Genomic DNA, 23372 nt, shown 5'->3' with positions numbered 1-23372 from the left:
TAGGAGAAATCGTAGAACAAGGTTTCGAGCAACCTTTCGGACAGAAAAATGTAAGTCAGGAATTAATCTAAAATCTCTCATCCATTTCTGTAGTGCACAAAGACCATTCGAAAGTTGATCCAAGACTAGGACGAATTTCAGAAACAAACTTCTGATAAAAGTCCTAAGTTAGTTGTACCCCCTAACCGTCTCATTTGAAAGACAGTTTGAAGTTCCGTGATAAGCCAAATCCTATATTTTTCTGAAATAAATTTTGAAATGGTAATAAACGGTGTCTTCCTTAACTTGACGTTGACGGAATCATCGATTGTATCGATGGAACTATAACACTTTAAAAAAGAAGAGCTTCATTTTAAGATAACTCAGCAGTTCTGCTTCAAAATTCAAAATCCAATACGAAAGCTTGTCGCGTCCAGTCTCCACCAGATCGACAGGCCAAAAACCGATTTAATTTTGGATAAAAGACGACGTCTGACCTTCCTTTCTTGTGACAAAGGACGACGAGGGCAGTCCTGACTAAACCACTTCAGACCGTATACTTGTTCTTTCTCACATATACTCCCACAATACTCACTGAATAGCAGAACTTACAGAACTATCGAAAATTACTGAGCGGAAAACTCGATACTCGCGAAATCCACAAAGGACGCAGCCAATAAAGTAAAAGAAGAAGAAAATTAAAAACTGAGATTTATTTTTAAATTTCATGGCTAGGTCCCTGATCTGGGCGCTCTGGGTAGCGCTCCCGGAAGTGATTTCGCGACTCTGATATCTATTCACAGTACAGAAAATGAATTAGTTTGAAACCAGGCAATTGGCGTGTATAGACACTTAGTAAAAACAATGCTAAGTCCATATTTACTGTCCAATATAAGAATTATCAAAATTCATCAATATAGGCTGTACAGTCTTATGCATCCTCGTAAAATGCGCTCGCATAATTTTCTTAGTAGTAAAAGATTTATCGCATGCTTCACATTTGAAATTCTTTTCACCACTGTGCTTATACATGTGATTCTTTAACCTATTGCTGTTAAACGCCTTGAATCCACAAACACCGCAAGTATGATTCCGAACCTTCAAATGGGTATCTCTTAAGTGGTTCATCATCATACTGCGAAATACGAAAGTTTTCGGACAATGCAAGCATTTTACCTCCTGTCTATTCTTATGCTCCGACGCCATATGTCTGGATCTTTTGTAGAAGCTCTGAAATACTTGCGGGCAGATGAGGCATTTATATTTCTTGGCCAGATCGTGTTGATTTTTCTGATGAGTCTTCAATTTCGATTTCGTTTCAAACTTTTCTCCGCACTCCGGGCATAGCAAGCCAGTATTTTCGTGTACCGTTTTCACATGTAACCTTAATAATATAGAATCTTTAAAGTGCTGCCCGCATATATCACATAAAATCGCCGAAGTTCCCTTATGATCCTTATTTGTATGATGCAGTAAAGGTCCGAATGTATAAAAACTAGCACCACAAGCTAAACAATTCACGTTGAAATTGTCAAGTTTGAACGCAACCATGCAGATGCCGACGTCTTTATTGTAAACTACATTATGTTTTCCAACTAAATGATCAATTAAATCGTACAAATCATTGACATTTTCAGGGCACAACTTGCAAGAGAGATTGGAAATATCAACGTATACTACAGGCTCCCAATAGTTGTTCATAGCTTGTATCTTAACGTCATCCCCTTGGTGTAAGTCTTGATGATTTTTCAAATCACTGGCCTCTTGAAAGATATCGTAGCAATAAAAACATCTATAGGAGCTTTTGAGCCATCGGAAAGGCATTACAGTTGACTTCACTAACACTTGTACAACATTGTTTCTCATTATATTTCGTTTTTCTTTAGCGGTTAGTCCGCTTTTTGTTGGTTGTACTTCTTCGTCACTGGAATCGTCTGCAACGTTGTCCACGATATCCTGACCACCTCTAGATTCCCCTGAAATAAAAATAAGGGTTAGTCTAGAGGTAGTCAGGTTTTTATACGCAGACGTGATTATTTATGGTCGTATGTCACATAATTTGGTCTTTGAACATAATAATGCAGAGATAGTCAAGTTTTTATAAGGTCGTAATAGTCAATGGGTAGTCGGGTTTTTATACGCAAACGTGATAAATAAATAAATTTAAAAGGATTTTGGATTTTAGCGCGCAACGGAATAGCTGCAGTTTTTTTAGTGCCGATGTAGTCAGGTTTTTTTATACGCAGACCTAAGGTTTCTAGAAGTTGTGACTATATAAGGCTACATGTCATATACTTAATTTGAAAGTCAATCGTAACCTTATTGCATTCAATTTTGTATACACAGAATTTCTCAAGCGCAAAAGTTTTCAATTGACTATCGTCCCATAGACCTTTGACCTTTATTATCTCAGGTCACGCATAGAAATTCATAATTTGAGCTTCGTGACGACCTGTACAATTGTATTGTTTGTGCTAGTTTCAAATTTCATGCGTATCCATCGAAAATAAATATTACACCGTGATGGGAGAATTATTACAAATAAAAAAAAAGAAATATGAATTTCAACATTTATTGAGAAGGAATGAAAAACTTATATAGGTAACAAAGCCTTGTTAAAACATACGAAACAACACAAACATCTGCTATTACACATATCTTCCCTTGGGCATGGACCAATGTCTCAAGAAGACTGCTAATCTGCTGCTGATAATAATACTCAGGTATTTAGTACCTATAAGTCCACCAGATGTCGCTACGAGAACCAAATACTTATTTTTCTTTTACATTGACAAGCTGCAATTTTCAGTAGCAGTAGAGATCCTTGCGAAAGAGTTTGTCTAGGGTAGTACTGCCACCATCGAGTATTTAACCAGAAATAGAAACGAAATATCATTTAATTTGTTTGAAAACTATTCTGCCATATCATTACTGTGACAACTGCGCTCTGATTGGGTAGCCCGAGTTCGAAACAATTGACGGGTGTTGTCAACTGTTTCACTTCAAGTCGACTAGTTTAACTTGAGCATTGCTATAATGGACGAAAATTGAAAAGTTACATATTTAATTGCCGATGAAATGTGATTCCGTTTGTTTTGTAATTAGATTTTTTGCTGTTTTTCCCACACCTCCGAATTGTTAGAAATGTTATCTTTATTACAATAAATACAGAATATTTTCGGAATATACGGAGACGTACACACAGGTCATTTGTTGACGCTGTCTATATATCAGTGCAAACGAGAGTTGATATTTATAAGTGATTTATCACTGATGAGTTACCAAGAATGGATGGCCCTTATTTCGTCTCTATTTCTGTCGCCAAGTAGTAATGTCAGCATTACTGTGTTCCGGTTTTGAAGAGTAAAGGTGCTGGTAAAATTACAGGCACATGAGACTTGTCAACTTATCTCACAGAACGTGTGTGCGCAGTGGCAGTGACCCTAAGATCTTTGCGATTTAAAGCTCTGAGTGGCACTGCAACTGTTATGGACAGGCGTGTAGCTTACCATCAGGCGCACGGCTTGTTCGTCCCTACACTTGATATTATAAAAAAAAATATCAAAGCTACTCCAAATTCTAGTAATAATAAACAAATCAACTAGATGGCGCTTATTGCACAAATTAATATAGGATAGTGCCAGTTATTATTTTATTTTGTTTAGGATTAGCTCCATCTATCCGTATTAGGAAGCGTTAATTTATAAATTAGTTTGTAGCACACAATGCCATCTATGATTTGCATATTTATCAAAGTTCAGTTTTTTCAATATAAACTGTTAAAATTTAGTCATAATTTTCATACAGTGTTATACTATATTACAGTGGAAGGAACATAAAAAAAAGAAAGAAGAAAGTATACAAATAGAATATTTCCTCGAGGCCGTACTCTGGGGCATCGTGCCGTGAAGGCTGGCACCATTTCCCCTTTGAATTGCTAAACTTTGGCGGAAATAAATGCCACCCTTGTGGTCACCAGAGGCTTCTACGAGGCAATCCGACAGCTCGTTCGCTAGAAGTTTCGCCTGTGGCCCTAAGGGAATAATTTTGGCTCATGGTCAATATTTGAATAACATTACAAGGAAAAACAAGTAATTTCTTATATTTCATAATAAAGAGGAATTAATTGACATCCACAACTGGATCGCAAACTTCGATATACCAATATTACAAATTTACACCTTATTTGGTTGTGTTAAGGTTTATTCTAAGTAAAAGTAAAAAACCGAGTCACGTGAGATAGCTCGAAGTAGTAGTCTGTCCTTGTCTAACAAGTTGCCAACGCTAAATAAAACCATCTAAGATAGTGTCTAGTCTATTAACTTTTTTAAATTTTGGATATATATATTTGCAAAGAGGTAATATGTTTTAATGTAAGAATACAGAAAAAAACATATCAACAATGAAACCTTCTATTATGAAGTAGCATATCAAATAAGTATACTAATTTGTATCATGAAGTAATATTAGTCGTTTTGGTCATCCATAAGCGGCCATATTTTAAAAAGTTAAAAACAATATGGCTGGCTGAAAAATGAATGAACACCCTATTATAAAGAGATGCATTATTACTTTGAAGCCTCCCACTCGGCTCTCATCTCGTGAAATTAGGTACGTCTTCTTGATATTAATAGTTTTAGGAAATGAATATACACACTAAAAGTGTCTAGGGATCAAGCACATTTTTGCTAATTACTGACAATTTCATTTTCAAATTCAAATTATAAAATTGACCGAAAAAGTCCATAAAAATAATAATTAAAAAACCTGTTTTTCAGTAATTGGCAAGAAAGTGCTTGATCCCTAAACACTTTTGATGTGTGTATTTAACAAATAAGTTATTTTTTATTACCGATCCTCCTTTCACTATTACAACAAACTTAAATGTCATCTATATCGATAGCGTCTATCAAATACGGTAATGCACAACCCTGCGCTTACACAAAGGCCCGTACCCTAGTAGTACATGGGAGGTAGAACGCAATATCCCTGTCCCGCTTCGGCCGAGTCTGCAGCTAGAAAATAATCTTTAGTAGAAAATTGCGGCAGCACTCGCTGACGAGGTATCCAGTAACGCTACCGCCGCGGTGCGTTTATGAAAGTATGAATACAAATGCAAGAGCAGTTACAACAGCGACTATGGCGCCAATTAATAAGCCTAATACTCCAGCTTCACAAACAGTTAAACTTGAGCGAAGTTTTTGATTATAATGCGTGTATGTACTGTGTAAGGGAAAACGGTACCACTTGCTAGTTGTTTGATCGGATATCCGGACCATTAATTTAATCTATCTTTTAGGGATTATTAAATGGTAGGTAATATTATCGTCCTCCTTAGCATAGTGGAAGATCTTGATGAGTTTGCAGCGTGCTCGAACTGGAGCAGTAAATTTCCGATATTCCCCACCAGGAACACTGACTAGGGCCATTTCGGTAAAAATCCAATTTTTTAATGCTCCACTCGATGTTCGTCAAATTCTATAGATTGCACGGTCACCTTGCATCTAGCTATTCGATTGAACGATAGGAAATACGGTCTGTAGACAAGGCTTAAGTATATTGGTTATAATAATGCATCTCCATTTCATGCTTGTTCAAAGACTCCAAATCAGTAAAGCCGTACCTGCACCAACGGCATACCCTGCCTACATTGCCAGTGTGCACTTTCATATGAGCCCGAACGTTGCTGGACCTTCCGAATTTTCTGTCGCATACACTGCAAGTGTAGTTCTTTTCGCCAAAATGCTTACGCTGATGAAGCTTTATCATCCATTTTATTCCAGTCTTGTAATCGCACAAATCACAGCTGTAACGCAGATCGGAGTGTATCGACTGCATATGCAGAACCATAGCTCCTTTAGTCGTCGTAATTTTGGGACAGAACTCGCATTTGATTCTGTATTTTTCCACATTATGGACCTTCCCCATGTGCACTTTAACTTGATAATTGTTATCGAATTTCGCCGAACAAAGACTACATTCGAAAGACCGGACATGTCCATGAATTCTCTCTTTATGCTTCTCCAGTTTGTGAAATGCGTCAAATATTTTCTTGCAAATAGTGCATTTGTGTCCAACATGACTCAATGTCACGTGTCTATTCAATCTCAGCTTGTTGATAAAACTCAAACCGCATATCTGGCATATATAGGAGTGTTGCATATGCTCCTTGTACATGTGCATTACCATGGACATGAAGTTGTCATATTTAGTTGGACATAAGACGCATTCCATTATATCTCTGGTTAATATGAACGGAAAAATACATATACCAGTGGAAGGATCGTAGTCTTCGCCATGTATGGCAATTATGTGAGCTGTCAAATCGTCTATAGAAGTTAATTCTTGCGGACAAACATTGCAACAAAGATTTGTCACGTCCATTTTGACTGGCACGTCTTTTGTGATTATTCTTTGACGTACAAAAGACGGCAAATCGACATTTTGATGCTTCGTCAATGTGTGTTCTTTTAAAGTATCACAATCTCTCATATGCTTGTTACAGTAGAAACATTTGAATCCTTTCGTTTGCCAATGGAAGGGCATAGCATTACTGTAACGGAGTATGTAGGTAATGTTTCTTCGTATGGTAGATAGACGGTCTGCGTAAACTTCTCTTATTCTTTGGCCTGAAAAGAAGAGGTCTCATTCAAAAGGTGGTAGATTATTTTAGGTATAAATTGATAACTTTAGGCATAGTTCGCAAAGGATTAGGCCGAGTATAGAATAGAAGTATAGCTTAGGCTTCTTCATAGGGAATTGTGAATTTCTGAGTTATCCAATTGCCGATCAGCAAAACGCCAGGCATAAAGTGCACGTTTAGTAGAGAAATCGTTCACAACGCACGACATGAAAAAAATTATCACAAACATACTATCAACTGTAAGAGATGGACGTGGCCTCGAGCGTTCGGACGGCTAACACGTGATTGAGATGCTCCGGGTGTATACTTGGGGTTCAGGGTTGTAAGCGAGAAAGAAAGACTGACTTGTCTCGGTGGTAAAGAGCGTAAGTTGCATAAAGATGGAAACTAATATTAAATTAGCTATTTACGTAAATTTATGGTTTAATAAAAGTTTATAAACAAGTTAGTTACAATATTATTAATACAAAGATCGAACACTTAGAAAAAATTCCTTCGATCCGGCCGGATTCGAACCGACATTTCCATGCAAACCGTGTCAGACGCTATGCCAACTAAAACACGGAACGAACCAGCAGACCTCACGAATTTTTCTATGTGCTTGTTGTCGGATCTTTGTATTTGGTTTTCTATGTGTTTGTTGTCGGATCTTTGTATTTGGTTTTCAACGTCTTTTTAGCCGTAGCGCCATCTATGAGAAATCTATGAAAGTATTAATGTAACTTTACAGCTACCAGCCCTGGCTAGAGATGTCGGTATTACCTGTAATTATTTTTTTATTGAATTAGTTACAGATAAGTTCATAATATATTACATTATTGCAATATTAATTATTACACTCCGCAAAGTTTAGTTTAATTAGAATGACAGCTGGCATAGATGATGGAGCACTTGAGTAAATGAAAAAAAAAAATTACTGTACATATTTTATTCCCAAGCTAATTTATACATGCAATTCATTTTTAAACATAAATATGTTAATTCGTTTACAACGCATTTATGGCTTTATGCAGCATTTAATAACATAGAGATATTAATCATTATAAGAAACAACTCTAGCTAAAATAAATATGTTACAAAAGTTTTTCAACGTTTCGTGGTTTCTCACCAAATGATTCCACCAATTACAGGTTTCTTTCTGACCAGTCAACCCGTGACCATGGAGCGTGTAACCTTTTCGAAATTTCCGGATAATAACAAGTCATGTGGTGGAGACACACCTGTAACTGGTCGCATCAATTTAGAAAACAGACTAATCCGATTGGGCTCTTAACGAGACAGCAGTATTTTGGAATTTCCTTCTTATCTTGTCTATAGTAGAGAGAATATCGTATTGAGACATCTGGTGATTTCTATTGAAGACCTAGAATGGCGTATAAATAAAGAAAATCAAAGCGAGCAGCTATAGAGGTCAAAGTGCTGGCAATGACCCGTGGGGCTACATTAACAAGAATCTGGCTGTTAAAAAGGATAACGACAATAATTTCTGGCATGTGGAAAATTGCTTTTTTTGTTATCTTATTGACGTTTTTGATAAGGAGCTTCTCTGAAGATGGGACTTTTGTCACGGTCATGGAGTATATAACCAGAAATAGAAACGAAATAAGGACTATCCACCCCTAGCCACTCATCAGGCATATGGGCCTTATATCACTTTTAAATATCAAGTCTCGTTTGCACTGCAATCACAAATTAGAAAGCTGAAATAGTACAGCGCCAACAACTGACCCGTATGTACCTACGTCTCCGTATATTCCAAAAATATTCTGTATTTATTGTAATAAAGAAAGATATCTCTAACTATGGAACAACCCCCCGGGTGTTCCATTCTGTGGTGTGTGTAAAACAACAAAACGTCTACCCAATTACAAAACAAACGGAATCCCATTTCATCGGTAATTAAATATGTACTGTTTCAATTTTCGTCCATTACAGCAAAGCTCAAGTTAAACTGGTCGATTTGAAGTGAAACAATTGACGACACCCGTCAATTGTTTCGAATCCGGGCTAGCCAATCGGAGCGCAGTGTCACCGTAATGATTTGGCAGAATAGTTTTCAAACAAATTAAATGACTCACTATACACTATACTCAATCGTCAAGGTCCACCAAAATTAGTATTTAATACAAGCGCAGCTAAATATTAGGCGACATCACATACGTTGCTCTGATCTCAAAGTAAGTTGCTAAAGCACTTGTGTTATGGAAATCAGAAACAACGATGGTACCACAAACAACCAGACCCGAGACAATATCGGGACTTTAGAGATGGCGACACCGTGAGAACTGGTCTGCAAGCCACTCGACCACACGGAGATCGTAATTCGCCCCCTTTACATAGTCACCCAATCGCGCGTGATCAGGAGCGTACAGGATTGCGCGCGGGAAAGCCAGCACGCGCAATAGCGCGCGATTACCTGTTTGAATTTTTTTAAGGCAACGTTCTTTTGCGCGCGATTGCTCGTGTTTATTTTTGTTCCAACGGAAAAGCGTCCGTGTAAAAGCTAATAGAGCAGGGTAGTAGTAGTAGGGTAGAAACTGGCATTGCTGTATCACGCGCGATAGATTGTCTGTGTAAAGCCTGCTAATGTATCGTTGGTTTCAGATTTCGCCAAAAATCTTGATAACGTTAGTTATGATCAGGCGGGCAGCACTATTGAACGTACTGCCCAGTAATTTCAGTACCCTCCAACTCATCACCAATAAATTCCATCTGAACAACCTCCATTTCATCGATCTCATCGATAATTCCCGCCATAGCCTGTTCAGGAAAATGGCGATTTCGCATGTGCATCTTTAAATTAGTCTGATGCACGAATGCCTTGTCGCACACCTGGCATACGTGTTTCTTTTCCCCAGAATGCGTTACCAGATGTGTATTCAGATTACTCTTTTTCGCAAACTTTTTTCCGCATATCGAGCAAATGAACTTCTTCTCCCCATTATGCTTGGCCATGTGCAATTTAACGTCGTAAGGCCCGAAGAATTTTTCTTTGCAGATCTCGCATTCGACGTTTTTCTCTTTCAAATGTACTCGTCTCATATGCCTGGACATAATGCTCTCTTGAGGAAACACTTTCGGACAATATTTACATTTGATTTTGAGCTCCTCAACACCATGTACATTTGCCAAATGCAGCTTCTTGAAATACGGACTCTTGAACGTTTCTGGACAATGCGGACAAGCCGACAAGTTCACCATATGAACATTCTTCTCGTGCAGCAGCTTCTTCGATAAAGTCGACAGCACAATACCACACTGCTCACAGTTGTATCCTCCTTCCCTATGATAGTATCTATTATGCATTCGTAAATGATTTTCTCCTTGAAAACTGGTTCCACATACGTCACAAATGTAATCATGTGACAAATGATACTTATTGGCATGTCTCAACAAGTATTCGAAAAACACGAACTTCATGTTACAAGTGGGACAAGTTGGTTGATCCTTATCCAAGACAAAGGGTAATAAACAATTTGGTACACTCATATCGTATTGTGCGTCGTGGGCTATTATCAAGTGATGTATCAGTTGTTCCAAATTATTCACAGATTTTGTACATAGTTTACAAGCTATCCCCGTCACATCAATCTTTACTGCAGCATCTTTGTTTCTATTATTTTTCGTTCGGTCATAAATTACTAGTTCCAAGTTCGCGAATTGATGGACTCTAAGCGTATGTTCCCGTAGGGTGTTTGGATCCTTCATGGGTTCAACGCAATAGAAGCAGCGAAATTTACTCTTGTACCAGAGGAATGGGGTAACGTTTCCATATTGTAACACGTACTCAACGTTACGTCTTTTAATTAGAAGTTTTCTTGCGATTTCTAGTTTCTTATCTTTGTCCTCCATTGTTAGTTTTGCACCTGGAAAGAAGATAGTGTTTACTTGGTTTTCTTCTTGAATTAGTCACTGATAGAGGGTGTAAAATTAGTCCTTGTTCAGCAGAGACCGAATTATTTTCGCGTTTCAGCGCTTCTGTTGAACTACAAATTTGGTTTAAAAAAAAATCGCAGCAATGCGTGTAAAGTACACCTTAAAACCGACTTTAGTGCAAGAGCACTCATAAAAATAATTAGGAATTAATAGACAATTTTTGAGGTTATAATACTGTTCTACATTACGTCTGAAATCTCATGAGTAAACGACTCCGACCACCGACAACAATGAACAACTGTCTTTTTGAAGCACCTATATCCAATTCGCACAATTCTTTTTCTTATCTCGCAAAATAAAATCATCATAGAAAACGAAATATGGTTCAGTATATATGGAAATTTAAAAGCAAATTATCACTCGAAATCGCTTTTAACGCGATCTAACTTTAGGGAACTAATTTCAACAGGGAAGATGGTTTCTCCGTACCACCAGTTTGGAATGCAGTAATTCCTCTGATGAAAAATCCCAAACAGACGTAAGACTGCAGTACTAATTAATATGTTTTAACTTATTCTAATTTTCATTATTAATTATTAATAAATTTAATTTAATAAAAGTTCATATTGTTAAAATAAAATAATTAGTAAAACTCAATGTAGCGTAAATTAGAATGTTTGTTTGTAAAATAAAAAATTAGGTATTTAAATAATAATTTTTATAACTATAGTGAAAAAATAGGGTGGTTTGCATTAATATTAGACATAACTGGTTGATGACTGTACTATCTCAGTCAACCGTGACCATGGGACCTGTAAAGAGCCCGAACGTGGTTTTGTTTGAAAAAAATCTATGGAAAAAACAAATATCGCGAGATTTAAGTAACAATCGCGAACACCTAAGAATATTTAAGGAAGATTTGTCAATAAAAGGTAGTTATTTATAAAGATGATATATTTATATTGATCAACACTATTTATACACGGCAGTTGACTATAAATTAATCTTAAAATTAAAAAGATACAAAGTATAATAGGAAAGTCAAAACTGATTACAGCTTTTGAATATTGAATTCAGTCTTATTGTGAACAGAATAAAGTTTTCTTTGTAATTTTTAAGTTTATTGAATGTCACAATGTTTTGCTACTATGATATTCAATCTTTTTTTGTGAAATTACTCCACTAGTTTGTTATAATTATTATAACAAAGTTGAAACACTAAGAAGTTGGGTTTCCTTTACAAAGTACTATCAGCAAGGTGACGCCTTACCAGTCTCAAAACAAATTTATTTCGCACTTTTGGTGTAATAAGACCTCATCTCCAAAATGACAAGATTTTTTTGTTGTGTAGACCATTTTTTTTCTGACAACCTTTTTGTGTATAATTAAAGGTTAGCCAGCCAGCCTTTAAATGCCATTGGTTGACAAGAACAAGGAAGCTGAAGGTGGCCGATCCTGACCACAGATGCCTGCACACAAAACTATCCTTTAGGTGGTAACGTAGTATCTTTGCTGGTAGTACCAATCACGGACTTTGAATACATATTCACAAACTTAAGCTTTATTTCAAGGGTATATAGTATACAATACTATGAGTTATATAAATTTATCATTATTTACAAATACGTAATTAGGTACGTATGTTTGTTCTTTGAAAATATGTATGTGCTTTATACAGAGCGTAACAAAAGCAGCTTGCAAATTTCCATTGCATTACGAAATAACTGATACCAATAACTATTTGCACATTATTCGAGGAAGTTATGCGTATCATGTGGTTAATACCTCCCTCTGAAAATTTGGAATTATTAAGTTATTTATTTATATAGTTAGTTGCGTCACTACGGTAGGGTATTTGGAAGTAAAATTTTGTAATTGTAAGTAAAAACGTAATTTTTTCTGGCTTTCATTTTTAATAATTCCGGGATATCAGAGGTAGGTATCATCAACTGTATGTTTTTTTACTTGAAGTTTAATTTATGAACTGTATATTTACACCATTGTACATTACTCTTTTCAAGTAATTTATCTACATTGTTGTAGCCACATACTTAGTGGGATCAGAACAATTATAATGTGTGTCAGGGTCGTAACAAATGTTAGGCTGCGGCTACTCCGATGGGTAAAGGTAACTGTATGTATTATAGAAGCTCAATTTGTCCATCTTTTGATATTAGGTTTGCTCGAGTCGAGTTTGAAAAAAAACGAGTTTAGTGCACAGTTTCCCAAAGTGGTTCCCCTAGTGGGCGCTGAAGAGTCCTAAGGGGTATGGCCTCGGAAGCAATTGGGAGGCGTTGATGCTGTCCAGGAGATGCTACCATATTGGAATATAGACGTGAATTATCTACCTCTAAACTGCGCTACACTTTTTTCCTTGTGTTTTTTATGTTAATATAAAAAAATACGTGTTTTCAATTATTTTTTGTGATGTGGGAATTTTTTTATCTTGCCTAAGTGGGCGATGAGCCAAAAACCTTGGGAACCTATGGTCTAGTGGTTATACAACGGACTGGACTAGTCTAGGAAGTAAATTGATTTATGACTGAGATCCTGACTCTAACTGGGAAAAGTTTGCCACAGGGACTGTTTTTCTTAATCCTGCCCTACGCAATCAACATGCTGTGTATGTTTTTACGTAGTCGTCTCTACGTGACCATATTTCTTATGCATTTCCATATGAGAATATAAATTGCTACGTCGCAAAAACAGCTTACCGCAAACGCTACAAGTAAACTTTCTGTCACCTTCATGTTTGACCATGTGCATCCTTAATAAATAATTGTCAAAGAATTTCTCATTGCACACGGAACATGGAACATTCTTTTCCTTCAAATGCGTTCTTCTTATGTGATCCTTCATGAACGAGTTTCTTGTGAACATACGCCCGCAGTAAGTACACTTGTGACCCGTATTGTGGACTTTTATTAAATGCTTTTGCTTATGATATTGGGAATGAAAGAGTTCTGGACATTTTGGACACTGAAACTCCTTTGAATCGTGGTTCTTGGCTTTGTGACGAGATAAACACCACTGATTCTTGAATTTTGCGAAGCATATACTGCATTCGACTAAACCTTTATGAGCGTAGGATATGTGAACTTTCAAATTAGTAACGTTTTTGAAGCTACGTCCACAGGAATCGCATATAGTTTTGTTGTCGCTGTGCTCAGAGTTTATATGACGCAGTAAAATTGTGAAATAACGGAAACTCAGAGGACAGTAAGGGCATGGGACATTGTCTTTTAAAATCCGAAACGGTTGTAAGCAGTTGGTTAAAGTTTTATCATAATTAGCGTTATGGTTATTAATTAAATGATCTATAAGTTCGTCTAAATCCGATATCGATTGTTTACAAATCTTGCAATTTAGTGTGGATATGTCAATTTTTACACAAGTTCGATCTGCTTTGCATGTTTTCATATATTTTCCATTTAAATCGCAAATAGGGTGATTAGTGATTGAGTGGTCTTTAAGTTCTTCGAAGTCTAAGAACTTTTTTGAGCAATAAAAACAGGAATATTTGGCGAAAAATCGAAAGGGTATCGCTGTAGACATGTTTAGAACACAGATAATATTTTGTCTGATTTGGTTGACATTTTGTCTCTTTTGGGGCTCGATTTTGTCGTCGAAAGTATCATCTAATTCCTCCGTAGGATCTTCAGCAAGGAGTTTCACCTTGCATTTATTAAGATGCTGTTTTAAACCCTGTTTTGAATGCATTTCTTTGGAACAAAATTTGCATTTCAGGCTGTCATCAATTGGATGCTCGGTTTGTATATGTTTTTGTAACAGACTGTAAGTTGCAAAACTTGTATTGCAATCTTTGCATTTTCTAAAATGATAGTTATTCTGGTGCCTTAGTAACAATCGGTTTGTTTCAAATAACTTAGGGCATCGGTCACAAGAATATCCTCCAAGTTTGTGATAATTCCTCAAATGAAATGACAAATCTCTTTTCTTGTTAAACGACGCTCCACAATCGTTGCAAATAAAACGATTTTGAGGATGATGCGTGTTAACATGGGTTATCAGGTATCCGAAATACGTAAATTGTAGTCCGCAGTACAGACATTGGCAGTCTGACAATCTATATTGCTGAAAAGGCACTTCAACTGTCTTGTCGTATTCTAAACAATGTTCCGCTATCAAATGGTCAACTATTTCGTCAAAACTTTTAAAGGATTCATTGCATATATCACAAGTCATCTCTGAAATATCAATCTTGATTTCGATATGATTCCCTTTGATAATTTTCAATGCATAATCTTTGGTGGTACACAGACCGTGTGATTTTGTATGTTTTTTGAAATCTTGGTATTCGTTATAGAATTTACCGCAGTAAAAGCAAAGGTACTTTCCTCGCCACTTGAATGGGATAATGGAAGTGTGATTGAAGAGAATTTGCATATTTTTCCGGCGACGTTCTGACGCGAAACCATCGTACGGCCCTGATGGATATTCATCTGAAAACAAATTTTTCTTTCTTGAATTCGCCTCTTTACTACGCTTCACACCTCGTCTATTATATAAATTCTTGTCATATAAACTTGCGTCCATTTCTCATTGCTTCAAATCATATATGGTTTGGATGATTTAAAATATTCCAGTATCAACAGGTCGAGACCTAATGCCCAAATTTCGAAGACAGCTTTACATAAAAATCATGTTAATAAAATGTACGTTACTTGATTTCCGATGTTCAAAAGTACAGAAATTACATATAATATTCACCGCTGAGACTAAAGATACAGTTTAACTGATGAAAATCCCTATAGGATCCTTCCGATCCTTTCGAATGTTCACATCCTTTCGAAGTTCGTAGGTAGACAATATGATGTATAGTGAGCGTATTAAAATAACAACTGTTAGCCTTAAATTCATAATAATAAGCTGTAATTAAGTTCGACATAAAAGTCTAATTTTCAAGGTCACAGCTCGTTGTTACTTCAAAGACCTTTACGAGATTTAGTTTAGCAAGTGGGTGTTATGTTTAATGTGTGATGCCATATGCCCTCGAAGATTCTTTTTCCATAGAAACTTTTTGCCACAAACATCGCAATGAAAGTTCCTTTCCCCAATATGTTTCACCATATGCATTCTCAAACGTTGAGCGTCGAAAAACTTCTCAAAACAAATAGAGCATTCTACGTTCTTCTCTTTTAAATGCAATCTTCTTACGTGACTCATCATAAAGGAATGTTTAGGGAACAATTTCCCACAATAAGAACATTTATGTCCAGTGCCGTGTACATTGATCAAATGTCTAGATACCATGTAATGAGATGTAAATTTCTCTTCACACTGAGGACAGTCGGCTATTTTGACACCATGTTTTCTTCCAAGATGTAATTGCAAATCGCCAGAAGATGTGAATTCGGAATCACAACGTTCGCACTTATGCTTTGCTGCTTTGTGATATCGGCTTACATGTGCTCGTAGGTTGGGATCCGAACGAAAAGATTTGCCACAATATAAACAAATCTTTTTGTTATCCGTATGATCCCTGCTTATATGACGCAATAAAATCCCAAAATACCGATAAACTTCTTGACAGAACGGACAAGTGAAGTTGTCTTGTATTAGCTTATAGGGCAGCCATAGATTTGGGATACTTTTGTCGTATTTAGCCTTATGCTCTGATGTTATATGTGTTATTAAATTATCTATATCGGGTGTTGATTCTAAACATAATTTGCAAGATAAGGAAGAAGTATCAATTTTGATTCCTTCTTCTCCACGATTTTTGAGTTTCATACATTTAGCTTTTATATCACAAACTGGATGTTCCATAACCGTATGCTGTTTCATATCTTCGCATTCAGTAAAGTCTTTCGGGCAGTAAAAACATCTAAATCTATTCTTGAAATGCTTAAACGGTATGGCAGTAGACATGTTCAAAACATTTGCTATGTTAGTTCGTAATTGTTTAACATTATATCTCTTATCAATATCGTCGAGTATGATTGGTTCTTCTTTAGTTTTAATTTTCGTGTTACATTTTGAAGCGTGGCTCAAAAATGCTTGTTTTGTAGACATTATTTTTAAACATAATCCACATTGAAGAATACCATCAAACCTATGATCCCATTTCATGTGACTAAGTCTTTTATTTAGAGAGGAAAAGGTCTTAAAACATATATTACATACGGAAATGTGCTCATTTTGTTTATGATTTAGCAATTCCGCGCTTGTCGCGAAAGACATTGAACATTTAAGGCAACAGTACACCTCCTTGTGGTACTTTCTAATATGAGCTTTGAGATCTCTTAGTTTATTGAAACGTTGGTCACATTTTTCGCATAAAAAGCAATTATTTGGATGATTGTTATTCACATGTGTTATTAGTTTGCCGAAATAATCAAAACTTTGTTCACAATCCAAGCATTTTAGGTCAGCAAGTCTGTAAGACGTCATCATTAAATCTACATCTTTATTATAAGATAATTTGTGTTTAAAAATTAAATGTGATATGATTTCGTCTAAATTTGGAAAAGACTCGTAACAGATTTCACAAGCTATTTCAGATACGTCAATTTTAACTTCCGCTTCTTTAGCCTTTACAAGTCTTATTGCTCGATCCCTATCTGAACATTTCCCATGGTCTTTAGTATGTTTCCTTAGTTCTTCGTGATTGGGTACATCATCTCCACAGTAAAAACACATGTATTTACATCGCCATTTAAAAGGTATTATTGTTGTGTTGTTGAACAGTATTTGGAGATTGCGACGTCTTTGCGGATTCGCGCCTTTAGCCGTCACATCTGGAAAGAAAATTTCTTTTCTATAATATGTATCCTTAATGTATTTTTGCACTGTGGAGATGATATCTCATCTCATTCTCATATCTCTTTTTTCTATTCAATTTTGTCCAAGAAACCAAATGTTAAATTAAAGACTTCCAGTGTAAATCACACTGGAGGAAAGTTGATCCTTAGAAAAGGTTTTAATATTTGGCAGTTTCGGCACTCGACAATTGGTCGAAACAGTGCCAGCTTTACCTATGGTGTAAGGTATGCAGCGCATACGGGTGCTGGGTCTAAGAGGACCCAGAGCCTGCGACCCTCGCGGCGCAGACGAAGTAAACGGGCTATTATTGCCCAACATCATTTATAATTGCACCATTTGCACCCGAATTTCCGATCACTGGGGAAAATATAAATAACTACGTATTCCATCTTGATCCCGCTGCATTGGCAAGCGCCGGCTCTGGGTCGAAAATTAGTTGTACGGGCTTGCTTATGAACTCATGTCGTCGAGTATTTTAATTTTAATCATATCACTTATATTGTGTACTTTATTGAATGACTATGATCACTTTTATCCTAGTACATAATGTTTGCGTTTTGATCCCACATATACTAATGTGGGTGCGTAGTGCGCAAATTCACTGCTTACTTATGCGAAGACATATGACCTCTCAAATTCTTCTTCCATAAGAACGATTTGCCGCAAATATCACAATGAAAATTTCGTTCCCCTATATGCTTTACCATATGTATTCTTAAAAGTATATTATCAAAAAACCGTTCTTTACATACAGAACATTCGACGTTCTTTTCCTTCAAATGAGATCGACGTATATGGTCTTTCATGAACGAGTTTCGAGTGAAAAGTTTGCCGCAGTAAGAACAAGGAATTCCTGTACCGTGAGCATCTATAAGGTGTTTTAGTTTCTTATATTGAGTTGCGAATGTGTCGAAACATTTAGGGCATTTGTACAACTTTTCTCCATGAACCCTTGCCCTGTGGTTAGCTAATTTCGGTACGTTATCAAATTCAAGATCACAATCAGCACATTTTGAGCCTTTAGGATTATGATGACGCTTTAAATGTGACCTGTAATTAGGGTCCTTACCGAATGTCATACCGCAAAAGGAACAAATAATTTTATCGTTAGAATGAAACTCGTTCATATGTTCTAGAAGTTTCGAAATGTATCTATAAGAGACATTAGGGCAGAGAGAACAAGACATATTGTCTTTAATAAGTTTGAAAGGCTGTAGTGCATTAGTGAGATGGTCATCAAATTTCACTTTATGATTAGTTACTAAATGCTTTATCATTGCATTTATATCAGGTGCAACTTCACAGCAAATTTTGCAAGACATTGATGTAATATCAAGTTTAATGTTAATATAGTTTCCTTTTATAATCTTCATTCTTTTACTTTGAGGATCGCAATAACTATGTTCTGCTGTATGAACTCTCAATGGTTCAAAATCTGTGAAATCTTTAGTACAGTAGAAACATCGAAATCTTTGCTTATAGAATTTGAATGGCATTACAGTACTCATGTTCAAAAAGTCCGCAATGCTCTGTCTAAGTTGTATTAGGTTAGGTTTCTTAGTTGATACGACGTCTTCTGTCTTTGGTTCGATTTTAATACACGGCTGACTTATGTGTTTAATATAGCCTCTTTTCGTAGAAAATCCTTTGTGGCAATTTGAACAAGTCGTTTCTTCGTGTATATTTTCTACTTGACGTTCCAAGCCATGTTGAGAATTAAATTTCAGCGAGCACTTAACAGGGTCGTAACTTATTCTAGGATGTACATCTTCAGTATGTTTATACAAAGTGTTAAAATCTAAGAACTGCTTACCACACACTGTGCAACTCAAATCGACTAGTTTAAACGTCTGTATATTAATATTTATACAGCATTCATATTTAAATTCATGATTAGTTAGATGTTTAGTCAACTCATTAACATCTTCAAATTGTAGTTCACAAATTTCACAATTCAGTTCAGAAATGTCAATCTTGATCTCCGTGTTCGATGTAAATTTAAGTATTTGTCCAGATTTCCCATGTGACTTTGTATGTTTACGTAACTCTGTGTATTCTGGTATTACTTTGTCGCAGTAGAAACATAAGTAATCGTTGTCCCATTCAAAGGGTATAACTGTAGTATTGTCAAATAGGGTTTGGAGGTTCTTTCCACGACGTCGCGATGTATAATCTCCGTCCTTTTTGTGTTGTTTTTCATCTGAAAACAAATTTCTCTTCTGTACAGCCCGTTGATAAAGTCTTTTTATATTTTAAGGTAAAAATGTTATAAATATGAATGATCTTGTGAATCACTTGTACGGTCTTACCCACTATACATATACTTCGGCCGTAAGTTTTATGGGTGTAAAAGGATAGCAAGCAATCACAAAACGAAATACGCGACATTCTTACAAATGGTGTACCGATTTCGATAAATACAGATGCAGTCAATTTATTTTCCTACTCACATATATTAACAAAGACTAAACTTAGGTTCATAAAAATGCTGAGATCAGGTTATTCCTCAGGGATATACGATGCGACAGGCAAACTATTGCCATAACGTAAGCCAACGTGACTTCAAATCCTGATATTTTGTCAATGATTAATACGAACATACCCGGTGTACACATCTTAAATTTGTACAGGCGGATTAACAAGCTTATTGTGTCTAGTCATATGAGTCCTTAAACTCTTACGCCAAAAGAACCTTTCTCCGCACACATCACAATGGAAATTTTTCTCCCCGCTATGTTTCACCATATGCCGTCTTAGCAAAATATTATTAAAGAATTTCATGTTACAGATGGAGCACTCGACGTTTTTCTCTTTTAAATGCGTCCGTCTTATGTGATCTCTCATAAAAGAATTCCGTGTAAACAGTTTTCCGCAGTAAGAACACTTGTGACCAGAATCATGAGCTTCTATCAAGTGCTTCTGTCTTAAATACTGCGTTGAGAAGCTCTCTGGGCATTTCGGACATTTGGCTGCTTTCACACCGTGAGCTTTTGCCATGTGCATGTATAACCTGGAAGGAATATTACACTCGGCACCACATATGTTGCATTTGAAGCGGCCATCTCGATGATGACGCCATATGTGAACGCGTAAATTCTGATCCCGTCTAAACGTCTGTCCGCAATACACGCAAATTATGTTGTTATTTGTGTGCTTCTTGTTCACATGCTTCAGCAGCGTTCCGAAAAACCGGAAAACTTCATTAGGACAATTTGGACAGGACATATGATCTTTTATCAATCTGTAAGGTTGCAAGCAAGTTGTTATCGACTTATCGTAGTTGGCATCGTGTTTCGATATTAAATGGTCCAGGAGGGTATCCAAATCGGGCATGGATTCGAAACAAACCTTGCAAGCCAGAGTTGAGATATCAATTTTGACACACGCTACAGACTCGCGACATTTTCTGATGCATTTCTGTTTAACATCACAAATTGGATGTTCCAAAATGGTATGTTCTCTCATAACGTCTGAATCTTGAAAATCTTTGGAACAATAGAAACAATTAAACTTATTTTTATAGAAATTAAAAGGTATAGCTGTTGACATATTGATAGCAATGACTATGTTTTCTCTTATTTGTTTAACACATGGCTTTTTAGCTGTGTCTTCGTAATGTTGATCTAAGTCCATAGCGTCATAATCTTCTTTCTTTAGTATTTCAAAAAGTTCTCCTTTGCATTTTCTTGCATGCATTTTCAAGCCCTGTTTCGTATGAAATTCTTTTGAACAATTGTCACACTGTAAGGATCCGTCATCGGGGTGTTCTACTTCCATATGCTTTTGTTTCAAAGCCGCTGATGGTAGCTTCAGTTGACATATATTACATCTAGTCAAGTGTCTATTGCTTTTATGTTTTCTAAGTATGTTTAACGAACTAAAAATTTGTGGACAAAGTTCACACTGATAACCCCCTTCTCTATGATAGTTCTTCATATGAGAGAACAAATCCCTTTTCTTATTAAACTTCTGATTACATTTATCACATAAAAGGCAATTTTTAGGATGATTACTATTCACGTGTGATACTAAATACCCGAAGTACGAAAACTTCTCGTCACAAACCAAGCAACTAAGATCAACTAATCTATACTCTTCAATGGCCATGTCGACTTCTTTATCAAATGCAATTGTATGCTTAACAAGTAAATGATTGACTATTTCTTCAACATTTGCAAAAGGTTCGTTACATATTTCACAATTTATGTCGGATATATCAATTTTGATTTCCATATTCTGTCCTCCTTTCAAGACTTTCAAGGAATGATCCTTAGTGGAACATTCTCCATGTGATTTTGTGTGTTTCCTAAGTGCTGCGTATTCAGCAATATCTTTGCTACAATAAAAGCATAGATATTTGCCTCGCCATTTAAACGGTATAATTGTAGTATTGTTGAATAGTATTTGTAGGTTTTTCCTGCGCCTCATTGACGATGATTCGCTGCCTTTCCTCGGTATGCCTGAAAAGAAAGTATTCTTCACTGTAAATGTACCCTTTTTAATATGTGATGCTAATTAAAATAATAGATTTCATAAAATCAAGTCAATTTTAAATGTATAGGGTACATTTAAAGTTAAAGAGTTCTTGCCTAAGTTACGTAGACCGAGATCGTTAACTTTATACATATTCATGTACGCGATCTTTTTTAGAGTAACAATGCCTATGAGTGTAGTCCTAGTTGAAGTATTCAAGGGTGCGGCTACTGCACCATGTAAGTACCTCTTTAGAGCGGCAGCTGGTCAGGTTTGCTAAGATGTCGTCCAACCTCCGATTGGAGAGGAACCCTAAGAAAATCTATCAAACGTATATGAGTTTGTTATAATGATATCCAGAATTTTAGTGTAAAATTTGTACATTAATATTGTTTGATTGGTGTTAAGGAATCAACATTCGTTTTTGGCTTAATCGAAATCCGATTATAAATTATACTTATTTATTATAAGTAGTAAATAAACAAGGTGTAAATGGATTATAATATGTATCTAATTGATTACAATAAAATCAGTCGTTGGAGTCGGTTAATTAAGTTTAGAGCGTGTATATCTTTTATTGTGAACAAGAAAAGGACAAATTTCATTTTAGTTACAAGCTGTTAAATTAGTCGACAAGCAGGCCTATCCATTAAGGAATTGTCACACTTATTAACGCGGGAATTGGCTTGAGTTGGTCAGAAAAAGCTCAGGTCAGGTCATGCAGTAAGAGAGAAAAAGTTTTACTAGCAGTAGAGCTCCTTATGAAAATAGCTCCTCGTCCAGGGAAGTACTGCTACCTTACTTCTTTCTGCTGCCAAACCAATGCGAGCATTACGTGTTCTGGTTTTTAAGAGTAAGGGTGGTGGTGAAATTACAGGCACATGGGACTTGTCAATTTATGTCTCAGGGTGACTGGCGTAGTGTCAGTGACCCTAAAATCTTTGCGAGCACGACTTGTTCCTCGCGCTTGGTATCATAAAAAAAGAAAAAATAACGTCGCGGGTTTCGCTTCCACTAGAACCGAAGATGCGAAACGTCTTTCTCTCCCTTATTACATGAACATAACGGGTTTTCTGACCGGCTTAACGCAATATCATAACGGTCAATGTGGTGACTATCTAAGTTTTAGCTGCACGTGTTTGTTTAGGACAGGGTTTCTTAACATTTTTCTAGACATGGACCCCTTTCAAAATTTCAGAAGCCACGGACCCTTTCAAAAAAAAATAAAAAAACGAGATTTAGCTTTTACCAGCTTTTATTGTTTGCGATTAAACTTTATATATGAAAAATAGTTGGTGTAACGCTTGCTGCTGCACGTGCTGAATTAGAACCACGATAATGTCGGGTTCACGAGTCTTTAAATTGTGTTTTTAGCTTGCTTGCGTGACTCACTTCACGTATACGCAAAGGGCTGTCGAGTACGCGCAGGTAGGACTGTTTACTGAGTTTGATATCTAGCAAGCTTGATATTTCTACGCAAGCAACGACAAACATTTGTAGGGGACAGCACCACTGCGCAACGCAAAGCGGAAGACTTGGGCGCAGAAAGCAGATTTCTACGCCGTGTACTCAAACAACGCAAGCAAACGAAAAACTCAAGTGATAGACCCGTGAA

At 36.4% G+C, this 23372-nt stretch overlaps 1 protein-coding gene across 5 annotated transcripts in view; it reads right to left on the bottom strand.

The window, feature by feature from the left end:
• Positions 1–470: 470 nt before the first annotated feature.
• LOC113226051 (oocyte zinc finger protein XlCOF6-like) overlaps positions 471–23372 on the bottom strand; it is a 37419-nt gene continuing 14517 nt past the window's right edge. The window contains exon 5 of one of the 5 annotated variants that reach the window (XM_026458560.1): positions 471–1955. In XM_026458560.1, the coding sequence (XP_026314345.1) occupies positions 859–1955 (1097 nt within the window). In that variant the 3' untranslated portion in view covers positions 471–858. Of the gene's footprint in view, positions 1956–5171; positions 6609–8065; positions 10489–12273; positions 14962–15313; positions 17260–23372 lie in introns of those variants that run through there. The other 4 variants (XM_026458561.1, XM_026458559.1, XM_026458557.1 and 1 more) reach the window with 4 other exon arrangements.

The sequence above is a fragment of the Hyposmocoma kahamanoa genome, unplaced genomic scaffold (assembly GCF_003589595.1).
Source record: "Hyposmocoma kahamanoa isolate Upper Pololo Valley unplaced genomic scaffold, ASM358959v1 181, whole genome shotgun sequence".
NCBI classification, from domain to species: Eukaryota; Metazoa; Arthropoda; class Insecta; order Lepidoptera; family Cosmopterigidae; genus Hyposmocoma; species Hyposmocoma kahamanoa.
Note: the sequence above shows the minus strand (reverse complement) of the source record. Positions and strands in the feature narration are given on the sequence as shown.